At 42.2% G+C, this 18,636-nt stretch overlaps 2 protein-coding genes across 2 annotated transcripts; both read right to left on the reverse strand.

Annotated features, from left to right (window-relative positions):
* Nucleotides 1-1,081: 1,081 nt before the first annotated feature.
* NUP35 (nucleoporin 35) lies at nucleotides 1,082-9,993 on the reverse strand. Its single transcript, XM_068196433.1, has 9 exons — nucleotides 9,837-9,993; nucleotides 8,879-9,049; nucleotides 6,810-6,937; nucleotides 5,088-5,148; nucleotides 4,390-4,531; nucleotides 3,973-4,042; nucleotides 3,753-3,881; nucleotides 1,734-1,901; nucleotides 1,082-1,380 (listed from the first exon to the last, which is right to left on the reverse strand). The coding sequence occupies exons 1-9, from the start codon at nucleotides 9,853-9,855 to the stop codon at nucleotides 1,303-1,305; spliced, it is 966 nt and encodes a 321-aa protein (XP_068052534.1). The 5' UTR covers nucleotides 9,856-9,993; the 3' UTR covers nucleotides 1,082-1,302.
* Nucleotides 9,994-11,086: 1,093 nt separating this feature from the next.
* DUSP19 (dual specificity phosphatase 19) lies at nucleotides 11,087-18,043 on the reverse strand. The gene is made up of 4 exons (XM_068196434.1): nucleotides 17,776-18,043; nucleotides 17,643-17,689; nucleotides 16,190-16,342; nucleotides 11,087-12,269 (listed from the first exon to the last, which is right to left on the reverse strand). Exons 1-4 carry the CDS (start codon nucleotides 17,993-17,995, stop codon nucleotides 12,048-12,050), a joined length of 642 nt encoding a protein of 213 aa, XP_068052535.1. The 5' UTR covers nucleotides 17,996-18,043; the 3' UTR covers nucleotides 11,087-12,047.
* Between the last annotated feature and the right edge of the window lie 593 nt (nucleotides 18,044-18,636).

Here is an 18,636-nt window from a genome sequence, read left to right on the forward strand (position 1 = left end):
TTTGCAGTTTAAATACGTAGTTTTCTCCAGCAAGAAAGAGCTCCTCTGGCTCTGCCAGTGCCTGTTCTGCTGCCTTTGGGCTACCTAATGTTGGGATGAGGAACTTGCACCCATTCCAGAGTCTGCAGTGACAGTGAAGATGCTGAATTTGAGATTGTTAAGTTGGTATGGTGACTATATAAGGCTAAGCTGTAGTCCTAAAACTCCTTTGATGCTGTGATGTTTGCTCAGCTGTTGAGAACTTGAGTACAAATGTAGTTTTGCTCTCAGCTCTGGGAATCACAGAATCCTCCAGCAGTTTGTGTTGGAAAGTATTTTAAAGATCCTGTAGTTCCAGTTGCCTGGCTCTGGGCAGGGACACCTTCCATTAGAATTGGACTAATCCATCTTTACCTTCCCTCGTCCAGATTTGGATCTAATGTGAATACCTCAGCTGGTTAGATTTTGTAGCTCACAGAAATAAAACAGGAGTTTCCCAATATCCCATCTATACCCACCCTCTGCCAGTGAGAAGCCATTCCTCCTGTCACTCCAGGCTCTTGCCCAGAGGTCCTTTCCAGTTCTCTTGGAGCCCTGTTAGGCACTGGAAAAGCCTCTCTGGGCTCCCTGGAGCCTTCTCCAGGCTGAACATTCCCAGTTCTCCCTGCCTATCAGTGTAATGTTCCAGCTCTTAGACCGCTTCCTGGTCCTACCTGGCCTCCTCTGGACTTCCTTGAGGTCCTCTGCAGCCATCCCAAAGCCACCACAGCTTGCACAGACAGAAGCTGCCCTCAGCTGCCATAAGGGAAGAGCACACACAGACTTTCTGCTGTTGGAAACACGGAGTTGGGGTAGAGCAGCCTGACCTCCCAGCACTGCTAGAAAACTTTTCAGCTGAGGAAGGAGTTTTGTTTCACTGGAGACAGCAGCTCCCCCTTTTGGCTTTAATCACAACCAAAGGCACAGTCATTGATTAGAGGCTGACTATAATGATGTATTCCAGTCGTGCCCACCTCTCCCTCAGGGAACTGACAGGCCGCTGAGTTCAGACAACTTTTCTTAATGAGACAGAATTTTTTCACAACCATGCCATCAGAGCACAAACAGGGAGAAAGCACTTTTATTTACACTTACTCAGTTTGCAAAATCATGTGTACACTGCCATCATTTAAAGTGCAAGCTACATGTCTTCTGAATAAACTGAAGGCATAGCAGGTGCTATGTAAGATAAAATACTGCCACCAGTAGTTATACAACTAACTACAAATGCCAGTAGCGTAGTTCAAACCCTGACCAGCGTAATGTGTTACTTCCTCTTGTATATTACCAGCCAAAAACATATTCCATTGCTTTAGATACAATACTTTCATCTTTCCTAGGAGTTTGTCTGTCAGAAACCACCTAGAAGGCAAGGAGAAAAACAAGAGGAGAAAATACAGAGAATTGGTCGACATGTAGTTAATAGTTTTAACGCTAAACATTTGTTTCTTCTTTTCCTAAGCGCTACTATATTTTGACTAAAGATGTTTGAAATATCTTCAAAACAAGCCCTCAATCCCTGGAAAAGTGACAAGTCATTAATTTAGTATTTGTTATTATTATTTTAGAGACTAGAGAACAGACTGAACTTTTACTCGAACCACAACATTAAAGAACTGACTGCAAAAGATAAAGGTCACGTTGATGTCTGCACAGCCTCATAGAGGTAAGGGGAGACAACAGAAAAACACATATTTCTGTTTCCCTTAAAATACCTGGTAGTCACTAGTGGAAGCCTTATACGCTGTTGCAAGAGGTCTCATGGTAGAAATCCTTGCAGTATTATTTGCAGGTTGTGTTGGTGTGCCAGCAGGTTTTGTAGGTGGAGTGAAAATCGAAGACATTGAGGATGTAGAGCTTCTTTCAAAGTTTTCCATCACACTCTTAAATAGAGGGTTAATATAATGTAAACAAATACTGAAAAACAGTATTCCAACCTTTGCCATCTAAAATTATCTACTATTTGAACTTTTTTGATAAAATGTATTTTGATCCCATGAGATATAAGGTGTGTCAGTAGAGAACATACAGGCGCACATGAGCGCCAAGCATTTTCCTCACTGCAATCATTTACATTTTGAATTACGCCATTGCAAAGTATTGGAAGGTTAGAATCTGTTCTCCTGTCTGTACTAAATGTCAACCAAGTTTGAAACAATGTAGAGAATGAAATACAACAGGAAATGCAATCAAACTTCAAGGCTGCATTTCATAAGCTTATCTTTAGAAAGGAATGCATGTAGACCATGGAAGAGGTAGGAGGTAACTCGATGGGAACCACAAGTTCCACAACAAACCAGAGAAAACACGATGGTAAATAACAACCAGCCTAGGGACATGTGATTTGGTGCATTTGCACTCAGTGCAGCATAGGATTCAACCAGCATAAAAAAAGATGGCAGAAATTCAGCAGCACATTAGGTAGAAGAGCGCTTTCCAAAATAAACAATAGCATCGGTGTACACGGTGGGTGTGCAGCTGACTCTGCTTAGCTCCATGGAACTAACTAATGGAACCCATGGAACTAACTAATTCCTTTAAGCAGAAGCCTAAGTGCTGATGTCAAATCCATCATACCTAGTTTTCAATCGCAGGAAAGTCTTACCAAAACCAATCCTTCAATGGATTCGTCTCCTGAAATCTTTTGCCTCCAAAAATACAAACTAATGACTTATGGGTTTATTTATTGGTATATGAAAGCAAATACTATCCACAAAAGACATAAGAATTCAAAAGCAATGAAGATCAGATGCCTGCCAATTATATGTCTTAGATCATTACTCCTAGAGCTTCAGCTTACAGGCAATGCATTCATCAATACAAACTGGACACCAAAAGAGTAGAAAGGCATGGACAGACCATCAGCAGAAGCTCACAGAGAAAAGGACCATAGAAGTAGTTGTTTCTGAATTTTATTGAGTGTAAAAAATGTTCCAGACTGCTAAAAGTTCAGTAATTGCAAGTTCAGTTTCTAAGGCTGCCTTCTCAGAATGGTTTACATTGGAAAGCTTACAGTACTCTTTAGTATCATATATCCTTAAAGGAGACAAAAAAGAAAAATCTGTGCACTATAGAAGAATGGCTGTTACTTGCTTAAGCTAATGTACAGTACCCGGTGCAAAGGGCTGCAAGTATTAAAGGTCAGGATATTGCCAATACCTAGACACTAATAGCTCATGTTAATATTAAGACTAAGAGACAGCCATGTGTACCCCCAGCTCCTACTTACAAGAGAGTGACATGTTTTAATAGGGGCAGGTGGAAGACCAGGATTAGGATTTTCTTGCTGACCAATTTTCAGTCCAAGTACTAAGATAAATTCAAGTGCCTGGAGCACATAGTCACATGAAAAATAGGTACAATTAAGAGTAGCAACAGTCTTAATCTGCCATTAGGCATTTATTGCAGGCCCTAAATGTCACAAATTCCATTCAGGAAACTTATCTCAATTGTGTCTTATATTATGGTTTCACTTCCTGTCTCGTACAGCAATACAATTGTGTGCATTGGAATTTCCAAAGAGCACAGAGATTGCTCGTAAAGATCCTTCTCAGCAGGAAATGTTGACAAATACTTAAGAAAAAACTTATGTAAATGTGTAACAGACTATATCTATATAGACAAACTACCTAAGGTTTGCAATTCCAAAAGAAAAAAAATTAAAGCGGTCAGGGAAAATAAAAAGAAGGACCAAAAGCAGAGTGCCTTTGAACTAAAAGCAACTATTAACTTACTTTATCTATACAAGGCTTGACACCAATCATGATAGATTCACCAAAAATTTTTCCATCTTTGCTTAAGGCTTTCCGGGCTTGAAGCTTAGACTGATATCGAATATGCATCCAGTTTCCTGTGTTGGACATCTGAATGAGATTAAGTGAAAATTGTGAAATGTAGTTTCTTACATGCTTCATTCACAATGTTTTCTGACATAAGTCTCAAACTAAGACATACCACATGCTTTAATATGTTTCCATACTGAGCAAACTGTAGTAGAATATAGGAAGCTGATGCTTGAGGAAATCTGAAAGACAGAAAGAAGTACTCAAAAAATTACGAGTAGCTTAAGAATTCAGGTGTCAAGCATTTACAGAAATCCAAAGAGACCACTGTAATATCAGAAGCAGTGACTTGAGAAATACCTCCTTCTAGGCACTTTGCCACACACCCCAACAGCAGAACGGTGCCTTTCCAACTAGACAAAATAATGTGTAGCTCAATTTAAGATGCCTCACTATGTGTTTGCTCGCTTTAACCACAGCTGTATTTGCAGCACATACCAATGCCAGACAACATCAATGCCCAAGCATTTTTCTTGTACGCTGTAAAGACTTCACCCAGGCTTTTCTGATACTTTGGAAATCAACTTACCCAAATACAGTTACCCATGCGTCATCAAGTTGATCTTCTGAAGTAAGGGAATCACCTTGAGTATAAAAAGGATCCAGCTGAGCAGGAGATAGAGTGGTCTTCTTAGGCTGCCCAATACTTGCAGGACTGAACATGCTCGAAGCTATTAAATTAAAACGGTATTCTTGAACTGTCACCCTCTTCTTTTAAAAGTTTTAAAGTTCTTTTAAAAGAACAGGGTGACATTGAACAAATTTCTTTTGCAAGACAGAGGTTTATAATAAAAAGAATAGATTCAGTGTCAAGCATTTCACTTGTATGTGGAAGAGTTTGATGGGGACTTATGACAGACAGAAAAAGTAAGTCAGTCATAACTTCACATCTGCAAACACACTAGTAAGTTTTTATGACTAGCAGCCTAGTGCTCTCTTTGACTTCGAAACACCAACAGCTAATACAATTGCCAAATAGGAACAGGCCAACAGAACAAAGCTCAGCAAGAAGCCACTGGTTCATACACAAGAAAAGCTGCTTGAAACTCGGTCAGTCTCCGAACGATTAATTATTTCCGACTCATACCCATATACCTTTTGAAAAGCTAACAAATACACAACCTCTTCATAAAGTAGCAAGGAACTGACGTAGCTTGAACAGTCGTGATTTTTCTGTATTAAAAAAGCAGTAAGAAAAGAGAATAGAAATTTTGACAGGACATCTACCTGCTCCGGGAGTTGATGGCAAAATTCCAACTGATGGGCTCTGTGATAAAGTAAAGCTGGCCTGCATTAATATACAGAAAGTAACAAATCATTCTTATAGGTATACTGCTCAGATCAAGAGAGACAATTTTCAAGTGATTTAAACATTCAGGTAGTAATATTAACTGTTTGCCTTAAGTTATTCCTAACTTCTAAGAGTAAGAACAGATATTTGCAAGTACATTTAGCAAAAGATTACCAAGAGCTAGCTATTAATGAAAAGTTATTTGACAACATATTTGACATATGCTTTGTGAAACAAAGTCGCTTGAGGTACCAGTACTCAGAAACCTTTTAGTTTACCTTCTCAAAATAGTTATGTCACTATTGCTGCACTGTAATAATTCACACATTCATGTGCATTCTGCTGGGAAGGCTATTAGTATCCTAAGTTTATCAGGATTTTCACTGCCTTAAGGGTTCAGAAATCATGGCAACATAACCTTCCCTTGTATGGAGACTATTACTAGACTTACCTTCCTGCTCAACTATTTAGTGCACAGAAGGAAAGCGTACTTTGAGTTTTAGATGGTAGCAGTTGTTTTCTTTTTAACATAGGATTTCAACACCCAAAACAATTTTAGTCTACTTTCAGCCTGAATCATGGCATTTCTTAGCTACAAGATCAAACAGCCTGGAGTACCAGTAGACCTAGCAACGTATGTATGTTCTGATAGCTGCTCAACATATTTTGAAATTTAATATCCTGTCCTTTAAGACACTATAGGATTCTGTCCTTCACGGAGAACCTCAGTTTTCAGAAGGCAACGCTCACTAGAAAGAGTGCTCATTCAGTTTAAAGTGTTCTCCTTGCATCAAAAGAGTTCAGGACCTAATAATGCTTGATTAGTCAGTTAAGCAGCAGAGCTTGTTATTTCTTATTTCTCAGCAGAGCTGAGAAATCTGAGTGTTCCTCTTTCAAAATTAAGCCCAACTGTCTACCTAAACTTAGATTACGTATTTTACTCAGAAAGAAATTCCTTCTGTTTCCATAAGCGCCTGTATTGCCTTCTAAAAGATAATCACAGAAACCCGGAATTATTAAATTTGGAAAAGTTCCCTAAGATCATTGAGTCCAACCATTAACCTAACACTGCCATCTTGGCCACTAAACCATGTCCCCAGGTGTCACTTCCACACATTTCTGAACACTTTCAAGGATGGTGATTCTAACACTTCCCTCCCTGGGTGGCCTGTTCCAATGCCTGACCACCCTTTCAGTGAAGAAGTTTTTCCTGACAGCCAATCTAAACTTCTTCTGAGGCCATTTTCTCTTGTCCTCTTACTTGTTACCTGAGAGAAGAGACCGGCCTCCACTGCGCTACAACCTCCTTTCAAGTTGTGAAAGGGTCCTTCTGTCAATCAGCAGCCCAATAAACTTAAAGTGAAAAGCTGACAAACAAAGCTGAACTTGTATGTACAAAGTATCACTGAGGCATCACTTGCATGTTTCATTTCCTACTGAATTGAAAACTGGCAATAACAGGAATTTGCTTCATGACCACAGCTCTTGTTTAAACAGCAACAGGCACAACGAACAACCCAGACTAAGCAACGGCATGATCTGTAGGGTCATCACTCATTTTGCTACAGCAGTTTATACAACTGAGTTTGAGAATTCACTGAGGCAGTAAGCTGCCTCACATCTTCTGCTAAGAATAGGCCAGTGCCAAAGACACTTACTGTTCTTCTTGAGGACAGAGGTGTTGATCCAAGCCCAGGACTAGATAACTCATCATATATGCTTCTAACTGGTGGAGCACCACCTTTATCTTTATGCGAAGGGACTACTGGTTGTGGGGGAGACCCTCCTGCAATTCAAAGGAACAAAAGAACAGCATGAACAAACCTGTAATTTTGCTTTGCTGCTACTTGTTCTTGAAACTTCAATAATAAATTCTGCCCTGCTCTCATGCTGATTGTTGCTGAGACTGTTGATTGTTTCACTGGAGGTTTGCAGAGCCATCTGTCCTACCAAATGTTCAGATTTGAATGTTCTAGGTAGCAGCATCACAGGTGTCTCAAACAGCATCCTGTTTAGAACTTTCAGACCTCTTATTAACCCATTATATTCACTGTTTACATGTTCTTTCGCAGAAGTCCTGAGCATGGCTGTATCTTTCAATTTTAAGCCAGGCTAGAAATCTATTTTAATTGTGTCAGAGACAAACTTGCCTATAGCACAGACGCAAAAGCAAGATTTTTAAAAATCCTACATGTTAAAGAACCATACCGAGTTGCACAGACATTGCACATTACTGTCATGTTCCCACTGTCCAAATTCCTTGGCTTCTCATCTAATTTCATATTAAATAAAAATGTAAGCTCTTGAGAGCAGGGACTAGCTTGCATATAGACAGGAGGAAGTTAAACCAGCTGCCCTCCCATGTTCTAAACTTTGGGACTTCCAGTATAACAGAGAATGAAACATCTTGAAAGAACTCGATGTATCTTATTAAGCCTTTGTGTGGATTTACCCCAAGGTAAAAAAAAAGTACTTTGCATCAAGTTTTCACTTGCAAAACATTTGGAAACCAAGCTTTTTCCAATGCTAAATTCTGAGCTTCAAGACTCTACTCTGAACTGTTTAACACATACAAGAACTGCTACTGTTAACATGGAATAACGTGCATTATGTAAAGCACTCTCCCATCAAGGTTTGCAGTTTAAGTGATGCACTTGATCACTCCCTTTGGGAAGTCTTGTGTTAGTATCTTACTGGCTCCCCTGTTCCTAAAACTGATACTCTGAGGCTATAATAAACCCTTTAAAAAACAAACAAACAAACAAACCTTTTAGTTTGGTGAAATTCACAGGATTACTTTCAATTCCCTAAGTATTTTTGTAAGAGATTTGTTCCCAGATGTGTAAGGGCAGGCAGACAAGAGCAAGAAGCTGAAGAAGAACAAACCTCCAATTATGGAACATTTTAAGTTGGAAGGGACCTAGAAAGATCATTGAGTCCAATCCAGCCTGACATTCAAAGACAAGAATATTTTATTAAGAGAAATTCTTGTAGTACTTTAATCCTCAATTTTTCCTTCAAAATGACTAGCATATTAACACCATCGGATATTAAATGATGCCAACTGATTTGGTAAAACCAAGACCACCCAAGGCATGTCAACTACTCACTCATTCTTCTCAGAGAAGACAACAGATGTACAATACTAACATGGGTAAGAACTTCTCCTAGTCTGATTAATTAGGTGGTTGAAGAGAAATGAGGATTACAGGTAGGAAAACTACTCCAGTCCAATGACAGCAGACATCAAGACTTTATCTACAACCACAAGGTACTAATTAAGAAGTATATTTTCAGTTTTTCTCCACCCAGTTTTTGTAAGTTTGACAATCTGTAAGTGACCTTATAGAATTCCAAGAAATAGAAACATTTATGCAGAGAAATCAGCAGTTTGCACAAGCTGCATTTAGTTTGCCAGCAGATATCTCTGTTTTCAACATCAATGTATGTGTAATTGACTTGCAAAGAGTCACATAAACTGATTCTGTACTAGGAGAGGTTTATTACCTTCCCTGTAAAACAAACTTTTCTTGATACCAAAACTCCCACATTTAAAACATTTATTATAATTGAATACACTGAGTTCACCACTTACTCAGTCAGTGTAGTTTGCTTATAGGAAGATATAAAACTATAAGGATTCCAGTCTGCCACAGTCATGCAGAACAATGAGATAAACCAATTTTTTGCTTTCAAAACAATTTTCCAACATTTAACAAATTCTGACCTGCAAGTAGTGGAGACCTTGTTTCCATGACACCAACTGAAGGGCCGTATAAAGCACGCGGCTGCGGAGTCACTGGTGCAGGTAAGTCACCCATCAAAAACCCAGGGAGAAATTGAGCGCTAGTTCCTTGTTTTGGAGATGTCGGGGAGCCAAGAGTCATTGGTTCAGCTCCTGGAAACAAAATTTTAAAATATGAAAAAGACAAGTGAAAGACAAAGGCAACTTTTTCTGTTGTGGGCTCTGTTAAAGAAACGTAACACAAGATACAGGAAGTGATTAAGATCACGGAATCCCACGGAAGGGACCCCTGGAGATCATCTACTCCAAACCCTCTGCCAAGGCAGGGTCACGCAGAGCAGGTACACAGAAACGTCTCGTCTCCAGGTGAGTTTGGAATGTCTCCAGAAAGGGAGACTCCACAACCTCCCCGGGCAGCCTGTTCCAGTGCTCGGCCACCCTCAGTGTAAAGGCGTTCTTCCTCACGCTGAGCTAGAACTCCTTGTTGCTTTGGTTTATGGCCATTACTCCTGGCCCTGTCGCTGGGCACCAACCGAAAAGAGCGCGGCACCATCCTCTTGGCACCTGCCTCTGAGATATTCGCATGCATTGATGAGATCAAGGGCGGTTTAATAATTCATTTTACAGGTAAGCCGAGTTTATCACAATGTTGCATTTTTCGCAATTACAAGTGGCGGCCGATCGATTTAACCCCGCTCCCCTTGCGCACCACCCCAGCGCGAACCGCCCCTTCCCGGCGCCGCCTCCCGCTCCAGCTCAGCAGCATCCACACCCCCGCCTAGAGCAGGGCTTCGGCCCCGGCCCCCCTTCCCTCACAGGAGCGCAGGCAGCGCCGGGAGAGCCGCCGGGCGGCCCCGGCCGGGCAGCGGAGCGCCCTGAAGCGGCGCCCAGCAGAGCCGAAGCGCGGCGCGGGCTGGGGGCAGCCGTGGGCCCAGTTCACCTGCGGGCAGCAGCTCCATGGCGAAGGCGGCCGGGTCGGCCTGGATGGCGGGAAAGAGGCGGCGGCGATGGCTCCGCCTGTTACTTTCAAACGGGACGGAGCTTCCTGCCGCCGTCACTTCCGACCTGCCCCTGGACACATTGGGACGAAGCGGGGCGGGCGGAGCTCCGTCAGGGGATGAGGGGATCAGCTGGTGCCGGCCAGTGCCCTCACGGCTCCTGGGCACACGGTCCCTGAGGGAGGGGCGGCTCGCGAGCCGAGCTGAGGGAACCGCGGTCACCGTTACAGCGGCTTGTCCTGGGCTGCTCCCGCGGGCTGAGCTCTCGGAGCAGCCTCCCACCCGGCCTCCGGGATCAGGGTGTCAGTCAGTGCCCAGGACGGCTTGTCCTGGGCTGCTCCCGCGGGCTGAGCTCTCGGAGCAGCCTCCCACCCGGCCTCCGGGATCAGGGTGTCGGGCAGTGCCCAGGACGGCTTGTCCTGGGCTGCTCCCGCGGGCTGAGCTCTCGGAGCAGCCTCCCACCCGGCCTCCGGGATCAGGGTGTCGGGCAGTGCCCAGGACGGCTTGTCCTGGGCTGCTCCCGCGGGCTGAGCTCTCGGAGCAGCCTCCCACCCGGCCTCCGGGATCAGGGTGTCGGGCAGTGCCCAGGACGGCTTGTCCTGGGCTGCTCCCGCGGGCTGAGCTCTCGGAGCAGCCTCCCACCCGGCCTCCGGGATCAGGGTGTCGGTCAGTGCCCAGGCTGCCGGCACCGCAGCCACCCGCCTCCGCAGGGACAAGGCAGTGAGCTGTTCCCCCGCCGCCGACACGGGGGTCAGCGTCCTCGGACGACAATCAGATGCAGCGGGGTTGCCTGATCCCCGCATTAACGTTTAGCATAGAATCATGGAATGGGTTGGCTTGGAAGGGATCTTAAAGCTCATCCAGCTCCACCTCCTGCCACGGGCAGAAACACTTTCCGCTATCCCCGTTAGCCCTGTCCTAGCTGGCCTTGGACACTTCCAGAGATGGGGCAGCCACAGCTGCTCTGTGCCAGGGCCTCCCCACCCTCAGTGTAAATAACCTAATCTCAACCTACTGCCCTCTCTTTGAATCCATTCCCCCTTGTCCTGTCACTGCATGTTCTTGAGCGATTCCTACTGAGAACAGGAGAGGTCGTGGTTCAAACACAATGCTGTGCTACAGTGCAAATTACTGGTACCGGGACAGAACGCCAGTCTTGAAATCAAACCTTGTAAATCACTTTAGCACACAATTTATCCAAACACAGTGTTCTCTTTATTTTGTTGCATATTAATATATCAAATCATTAAGAGATGGTATGAAGGCCATAAAATACTATTAAAATATTGTCGATTTTTTTAAAGCATATTAAGACCGTAATTTCAGCCTGGGATCTCTCAGGAGGATCAAAATTACATACCCTATGATGTCTGTTTTTTACATATGATGTGGAATGGAGTGAGGGGACAGCATGTGAGGACCAGATGTGAAGAAAAGACAGTAGCATGAGCAGAGACAGATCAGTATCAACATTTTTTGTATCTCTGCTGAAATGATGTACCGGAAAAAAAAACCCTGCTAGTTCCAAGACTGGACTCATCATCTAATGCACTTCAAATCACTACTAGATGAGAAACAATAGAAATACACGAAGCATTAAAGTATCCTGTGCATTTTGAGCACCCTCAAAAGACCATAGTTTTAATTAAAAAAAAAAATGGCTGGCTAGCCCACAAAATTGAATAATACCATCTATAGCTGCAATATAATTTTAAAATCCAATATCAAGATACTTCATTATATGAACATTTTATTATCTCAATTTTACAACCAACTAGGAATGCACAGATTTGGAAAGAAAGCAACTTACCTCAGTTATTTTACTTCCTTTCTCTATTGCCTGCATTTTCTGGTGGTTCAGTAAGTAAACCATCATTCTATTGTTTTCTAATATTTCAAGGAAAACTGAGCTGTATCTTTTTATTAGTGCTCTGGTTTTAGGCAAAACTTCTCTGAAGTCAGTACAACACCATTTGGCCTTTTGATGACATGCTGGAGAAAACATGGTCAAAGGAGGGTAAGAAAAAAATATATAAAGACTTGAAAATGCACATGTGAAAGGGGATTTCAAAATGACAGGATAAAGTACATCCAACATCTATTCCTGTATAGTCGAAACAGTCAAAACAGATAATTTCACTTCTCCCTTTGGATCAGTCATGATTGTTTATGCTTCCATTTGCCTTTAAAATCTGTTCCTGGTACTTGTGAAGCTGCTCCATGAATCCAGGATTTGGACAAGCTGCAGGCCTTGCATTTTTCACCACGGAAAAGGCTCTAGCAAAGCTCAGTCTTTCTGAATTCATTAGAAAACCAATGACTACAGCCGCTGCACGGGAGACTCCTGCATTACAGTGAACCAGCACCACGCCATCCTCCAAGAAAGAAATGAAACATAAGTTGGGATATTCATTAGGTACAAGTGTAAGAAACTTTACATAAAATTCTTGTAAGACTTATTGAAAGCTCCTTGCTGAGCTCAAAGCAAATATTTACACATATAAGTCCAAACAAAGATATAAGCATGATATAAGCATGAAATTAAGTATTTTTCTACCCAAAAATGCTTTATTACCAAGTTTGTCAAACTTAATTCATACCACAGAACTAAACCACGTCCTATTTCTTCCTGAGGCTTTACAGCAGCCTGTTAATGTAAAAAAAAATCACAGACACTTGGGATACTAAAGTATCTGATCTAATTAGGTGGTAGTTTTGAAATAGATTTTATTTGAAATATGGAAAGGAACTTGACAGTGTCTTGTTAAAGGTTAAAAACATAGCAAGGCAGCGAACAGCTGGGCACAGAGGCAGGTTTTACAATGTCTTGTAGTCCCAGTTGCATGTTTCTTGTGTACTCTGCAGGGAAGATTCTGGGTAACAGGGATCATGCACAGGAACAGAAAAATCAGAAAAAACATTGTGTGATTTGCAACAAATCTCTCCCTTCCCACCACACCACTGGTACAACTAAGGACCCTTAACTGGGAACTAGGGTGCAAAATCCAAAACCACTCAACCTCCTATAAACTTACAAATGCTTCTTCTGGGGTTTGAATTCAGGCTCACCCTAAATTATATATAAAATTAATGGGTTTTATCCTACTTAAACATTTCCCTCACAACATGTGAGACACCTGAATGTCTCTTTTTAGACACTGCAAGTTTTGTTAAGAAATAACAAGCCCAAATTAATGCAAAGACAACTAGACAATCTAGCACGTCTTAAGCAATGTTTGCAAGGCCCCGGCTTCGTGAGGTTGTCATGTTTGTATGTCACACTATGATCTGGAAAAGCCCCTTTGACACAAAAAGAAACCACCAAACCCTCAGCACTTCCATATTCTGCATGAAAATACTGAAACATGACATGATGTGCTCAGATACTTGAGGCTCAACAAAACTATTCTAGCTATAAACAGCCTTTTCTGTCTGCCCTTAACAGGCACTAGTTACTTAATGGCAATTTTACCCAGAGACAAAAAGGTCTTCTAAGCACCAGGGTTCCTTTCCAGGAACTTAAGAGTTTATGTTACAGATTTGGGAGCTACAATTATCTGGTATTTTAACAGACACACAGACCAGGAAATGGTTCCTGCTCCAAAAATCTTCCAGTTTAAATAACAAGGCAAAGAAGTATGAAATGCAGTATTATTATCCTTGCTGGAGAAATTCCAAGCTGAGACTAGAATGAGGCACAACATTATGACAGAGCTAGGAACCAATCTAAGCTCCTGCATCCCAGCATGGCAAATAATGACACCACCCTTCCCTGCAATGAAAATCACACCTCCTGTGCACCGTGTGCTAGAAATTGCTCTCTCTTTTTTTTTTTTTTAATTTTCCCTTGTACAGCTCATGCTTTATTTCCTTTTCACATTTAAGTCTGATGTATCTTTTTAAATAACTGGTTTGTTTTACACTGCTGAAAATTATATAGTGATATCCATGAATCCTGAAAATTATTGAACATGAATTAATCTGGGCCATAATATTAAACCAGCTTTAATACTGAGAATCTTTATATTTCCTTGCCAAAGTCCATCGTTTACAATTCATACAAAAATTTGGCATGTCATTCTTAACTAATTTTGTATTAGCTGTGAATGCAGAATAAAAGTGAGAAACAGATGGCAAACAGGAAATTCATCTCTATTTACCAAGAACTCCTTGCTCTGATGCTGATACTCTATGTTTTCCTGCCCAGAAATGGTCTGTGGACTTGCAAGAATCATGTAAGATTCAAGACCAAGTTGGGTTTTTTAAAATTTTTATGGAGAGAGAAACAACATCACCTTCCACCAACACAAAAGGTGATTATACAATGGTTGTACACAGTGGGCAAAAAGTGTCATCAAGGGAAGAAATTTAAAAGAAGCATAAAGCTTTTTGTGAAGTTAAGGGCTAATGTAATTCCTTGTAGATCCATTTTACTTTGCAGTGAAACTGAGGCTTTTTCCTTAGGAAAGATAGGTGGAGCAATAAGGAGCGATGTTCATGAAAAAGCAAAAACTTTTCTCTTTGGAAACACAAGATTTCAGAAGTTTTATTATTAGATATTAAACATATTAAAAAAGTATCCCTCATTCACAGTATTATGACTTGACATAGATCACTGAACATGTCATGGAAAACCTGCCTGCCAAGTTGGAGCCTAGAAGAAAAGTTGAGCTCTGATCAGTATCAGAATTTGTACCATGCTGTCTAGAGACTCGAGCCATTACAGTTTTAGAAAAGTGAATCCTGTAACAAGTACCCAGCTGGCAATGACTTACAGGACAGTGCAGGCTTCACTTGCATCCTCAAATTCACATGTCTCATACTTCCTTCATGGAGTTAACCATGTTCTAGAAATAATTTCTCATATATCATGTTCTCTCACCAGTGAACACCTCTTCCTCCCCCATTTTAAGAGAAGAAACAGTAGTGTCTCTGTGGTTACTTATACAGAAGTGCACTTCATGACACAATTTATTATAAGCTCTTTTAACACTAATTTGACAAAGCAAATAAAGTAATTCAAACCACCTAGAGATCTGTCTGTATACCACTCTCATGTGCTTTTTGAACTGATCCTGGAGAACAACTATTGCACCAATTACCTTCCTTTCATCCGCCTCTTCCATTAGAAAACTACTAATGTTGTTGTAAAAGTTTTCCTGTAAACTCCTTAACCTACAAACTAGTAACTGAGATATAAACACCAGAGGCAGAAAGCAAAATTGTGCAGTTGCGAATGGCAACTTTCATTTAGAAATGAACTGGAAAATGTAATTAGAAACCTTGAAAAGGTCATTTAGTGATAATAAGTTATCACATAGCTTGTAAATTATAAATGAGAGAAGGAAAGAACACTGCGACACAAAGACAACTGGGGCAAGATCATCTTTTATCCCAATCTACATATACAATGAACCTGATATGTGGTAGAATAAAACCCAATAAGGTTTGGTTGTTGAGTTATAGTTTAGACACCAAAACAATGGTGGTCGTAAATTACACACTAAGCCTGAATTTAACAACTCTGAGTTGGGCATGTTCTTGTCTACAGATAACTCTGCCAAGCAACCCCAGAGGGGTCTTTCAACCTATTTTCTACGTCACATCCTTTCAGGATTTTGTGAGCAGTTAAATCACTTTTGGCTCCAAGACTACTAACACATTCTCTGATATTCTTGGTAGGTAAGTTGATTCATAGCATCTTCTTTGAGCAACCTGGTCTGGTGGGAGGTGTCCCTGCCCACAGCAGGGGGTTGGAGCTAGATAATCTTTATGGTCCCTTCCAACCCAAACCATTCAATGATTCTATAATGAAATGCACAAGGATGGTGAACAGCTGATGATAAACCACACAGATCTGTAAAATACCTGTTTCTTGCTACTAATCCAGTCTGGTTTCTAATCCAAAACAACATCCCCCATGGATAAATAAATGTTCTTCATTTCCTTCTATCAGGGGTAGTGACTTGGATTTAAGATACAATTGTGTAATCTAAAGTCAAGCCCTGGTCCAACTGTTAAAGAAACATTTCTCTAAAACTCAAGACAGTAATTCTGAAAAAGCAAGTGCTGGAGGGAATGAGGATCAACAGCAGTGCCCTGTCTCTAGGAATGCTTAGAAATTACTTGGATTTTCTATTTAAAATTTAAAAATACTTTCAAAATTTTAAAAACGCTTTAAAACTATTCATTTGGTACCATATTTTCTTTTAACAAAAGCTGCTTTAGTTCTTACATGGTGTTATAAATAATCTACACAGGATAATTATTAACATTAATTATTGATAGACTGTACCTGGATCTTGGCTTTCTCAATAAACTCAAAACATTCTGGGAAATAGGAGGTAATATCAGTTTCTGGGAGGTCCAGAATGGAAATGGTCTTGTATATAAAGTCATTGAGGAAGGCATTTTGGACTCCATATGCCACATTTAGAATATGAGTGACCTAAGTCAAAAAGAAATAAAAGAAGAAAAAGAAAAAGGCATTTTCTGAAGATAGCAAGCAAAACGAGCAGTAACAAAGGTGAATGAATCTTTAAGCATACACAGGCTCCACATTACACTGATGCAAGGTTCAGTTTTACATACATATGCTGTCTGTGGTTTGCTTTACTCCAAGCAAAGTTTCAAAATGTGCTAAAACATACTGTGATAAATCTCAGGGCTTTTCTGAGAGAAATTAAAAGATCAGTGCTCAAACACCCACTAAAAATGGATTTTCAACAGAAAAGGGAGTTTTCATCACAAGGTTGGAAAATAAAAGAGAAAGCAATAGGAATGAAAGTACAGACCACCCAACAATCACCCAAATTTCAAGCCTGCTCTAACCCATCAACTTAATGCTCCTTCTGGTTAGTTACCAAAAACACTTGCTGAGGCAGAAGGATTTCAGAGTAAACTACACCTGTTCTTGGCAGGTGACACCACCTCTGGCCTCCTGCCATCTCTGCTCTGTCCAGGCTACAGCCAGGCTGCGGGTTATTTAAAGTTTCAGTAAAATGACATTTAGATGGCACCAGACGCCAACCTGGTGTATGCCCTGTCCTGCAGAACCACCACTGTCCAAAGGCCTTATCACCCCATTACTGCAACAGAGAAGAGTAAAAAGACAAAATTTTGGGACAGACTTAGAGAAGCTGCTTTGTTTTTCTAGTTTCGTCAACCCACATAAGGCAAGAGGGAATGGTGCTGCTTAGTATCTGCAGTGGAAATTCCTATGGCAGTGTAGGAATCTGTTCCATTAAACAGCCCTAAACAATCATCACTGTTGCAGGGAAGCTAGATTCTTTTCAGTAGTACCTAGCAACAGGATGATGAGCAATTGGAATAAACCAAAATGTAAGAAGTTCCACCTCAGCATGAGGAAGAACTTCTTTAGATTGAGGGTGGCCAAGCACTGGAACAGGTGCCCAGGAAGGTCACAGTCTCCCTGTCTGGAGACATTCCAAACCCACCTGGACACGTTCCTGTGTCACGTGCTCTGGGTGACCCTGCCTTGGCTTGGGGTTTGGACTAGATAACCTCCAGAAGTGCCTTGGAAGATTCTGGGATGCTCTGAAAGCATTTCAGCTTCTCGTGAAGCCAACAGAAACCCATCCACCTGCAAACGGAGCAGCCTTTTGAAAATGCAAGTGGAATACAGTTTTCGTCGGATTCGCTAGAAAATATTTTAGTATTTTTAATTTACAGGAGATGCGTTTCATTTACGCGAGATGCATTTGTACGCCCACGTTTTGTAACGTTACCTTGTGCTTCCTCATCGTCTCCAGGTCGTGAGCAGCATCCTGAGACCCTGCGGAGAGAGACAGAGCGTGCCCGCGGCTGCGCCGAGCCCCTGCCCGGCCGGCGCACCGCGACCCCCTCTCCCACCCCACTCACCCAGCAGCAGCCAGGGCTTCACCACGCCGACCTGCAGGTCGGCGCTGAGGTCCTGCACGAAGCCGCCGCCGGGCGCCGCCTCCTCCTCCTCCTCCATGTGCAGGCAGGCGCCGCGCCACGTCTCGATGATCCTGCGGCCGCTCAGCGTCGTCACGCGGGTGCGCTGCTTCCGCAGGTTGGCCCTGGAGAAGCTGCGGATCTCCTGGGCGAGGGAGTGCATGGCCCCTGCGACTGCCGGCAGCGCTGCGCGCCGGCCGCGCCGCGCCGCGCCGCCGGTGACGCGGCCCCGGGGGCGGCGCCGCGGTGCCGCGGTGCCTCGGCCCCCCCGGCGCGTCCCGGCGCAGCTGAAGGAGCCGGGAGATGGAAAAGCCAGCGCTCCCGGGCCCTGCTGCTTTGGAGAACGGGCCGTGCGGCAGCGCCTGTCTGGCTCTAATTGGGACCTGCTTGTAGGCAAGCGTGGGGAAACGCTGTAAAGATAAAGAGCTAAATGGAAAATATTGGAGTTTTATAGAGATATATATATATATATATATATATATATATATATATATATGTATATATATATATGTATATATATGTATATGTATATATATATATGTATATGTATATATATATGTATGTATTTGGTTTATTTTTTCCAAAAAGGCAAAAGGAAGAAAAGGGAGGCAAGGTGAGGCTACTTCCCCCTTATTCCCAAACTTAATGCCCATGTTTTCATGTCTTCTCTGTTAGTGTACCATTTGCAATGTTCCACAGCTGGTCATAGAATCACAGCATGGCTTGAGTTGGAATGGACCTTAAAGTCCATCTCATTCCAAACCCCTGCCATGTGCATGGACGCCTTCCATTAGACCAGGTCAT

This window comes from Anomalospiza imberbis, chromosome 7 (genome assembly GCF_031753505.1).
Source record: "Anomalospiza imberbis isolate Cuckoo-Finch-1a 21T00152 chromosome 7, ASM3175350v1, whole genome shotgun sequence".
In the NCBI taxonomy this organism is placed as follows: domain Eukaryota; kingdom Metazoa; phylum Chordata; class Aves; order Passeriformes; family Viduidae; genus Anomalospiza; species Anomalospiza imberbis.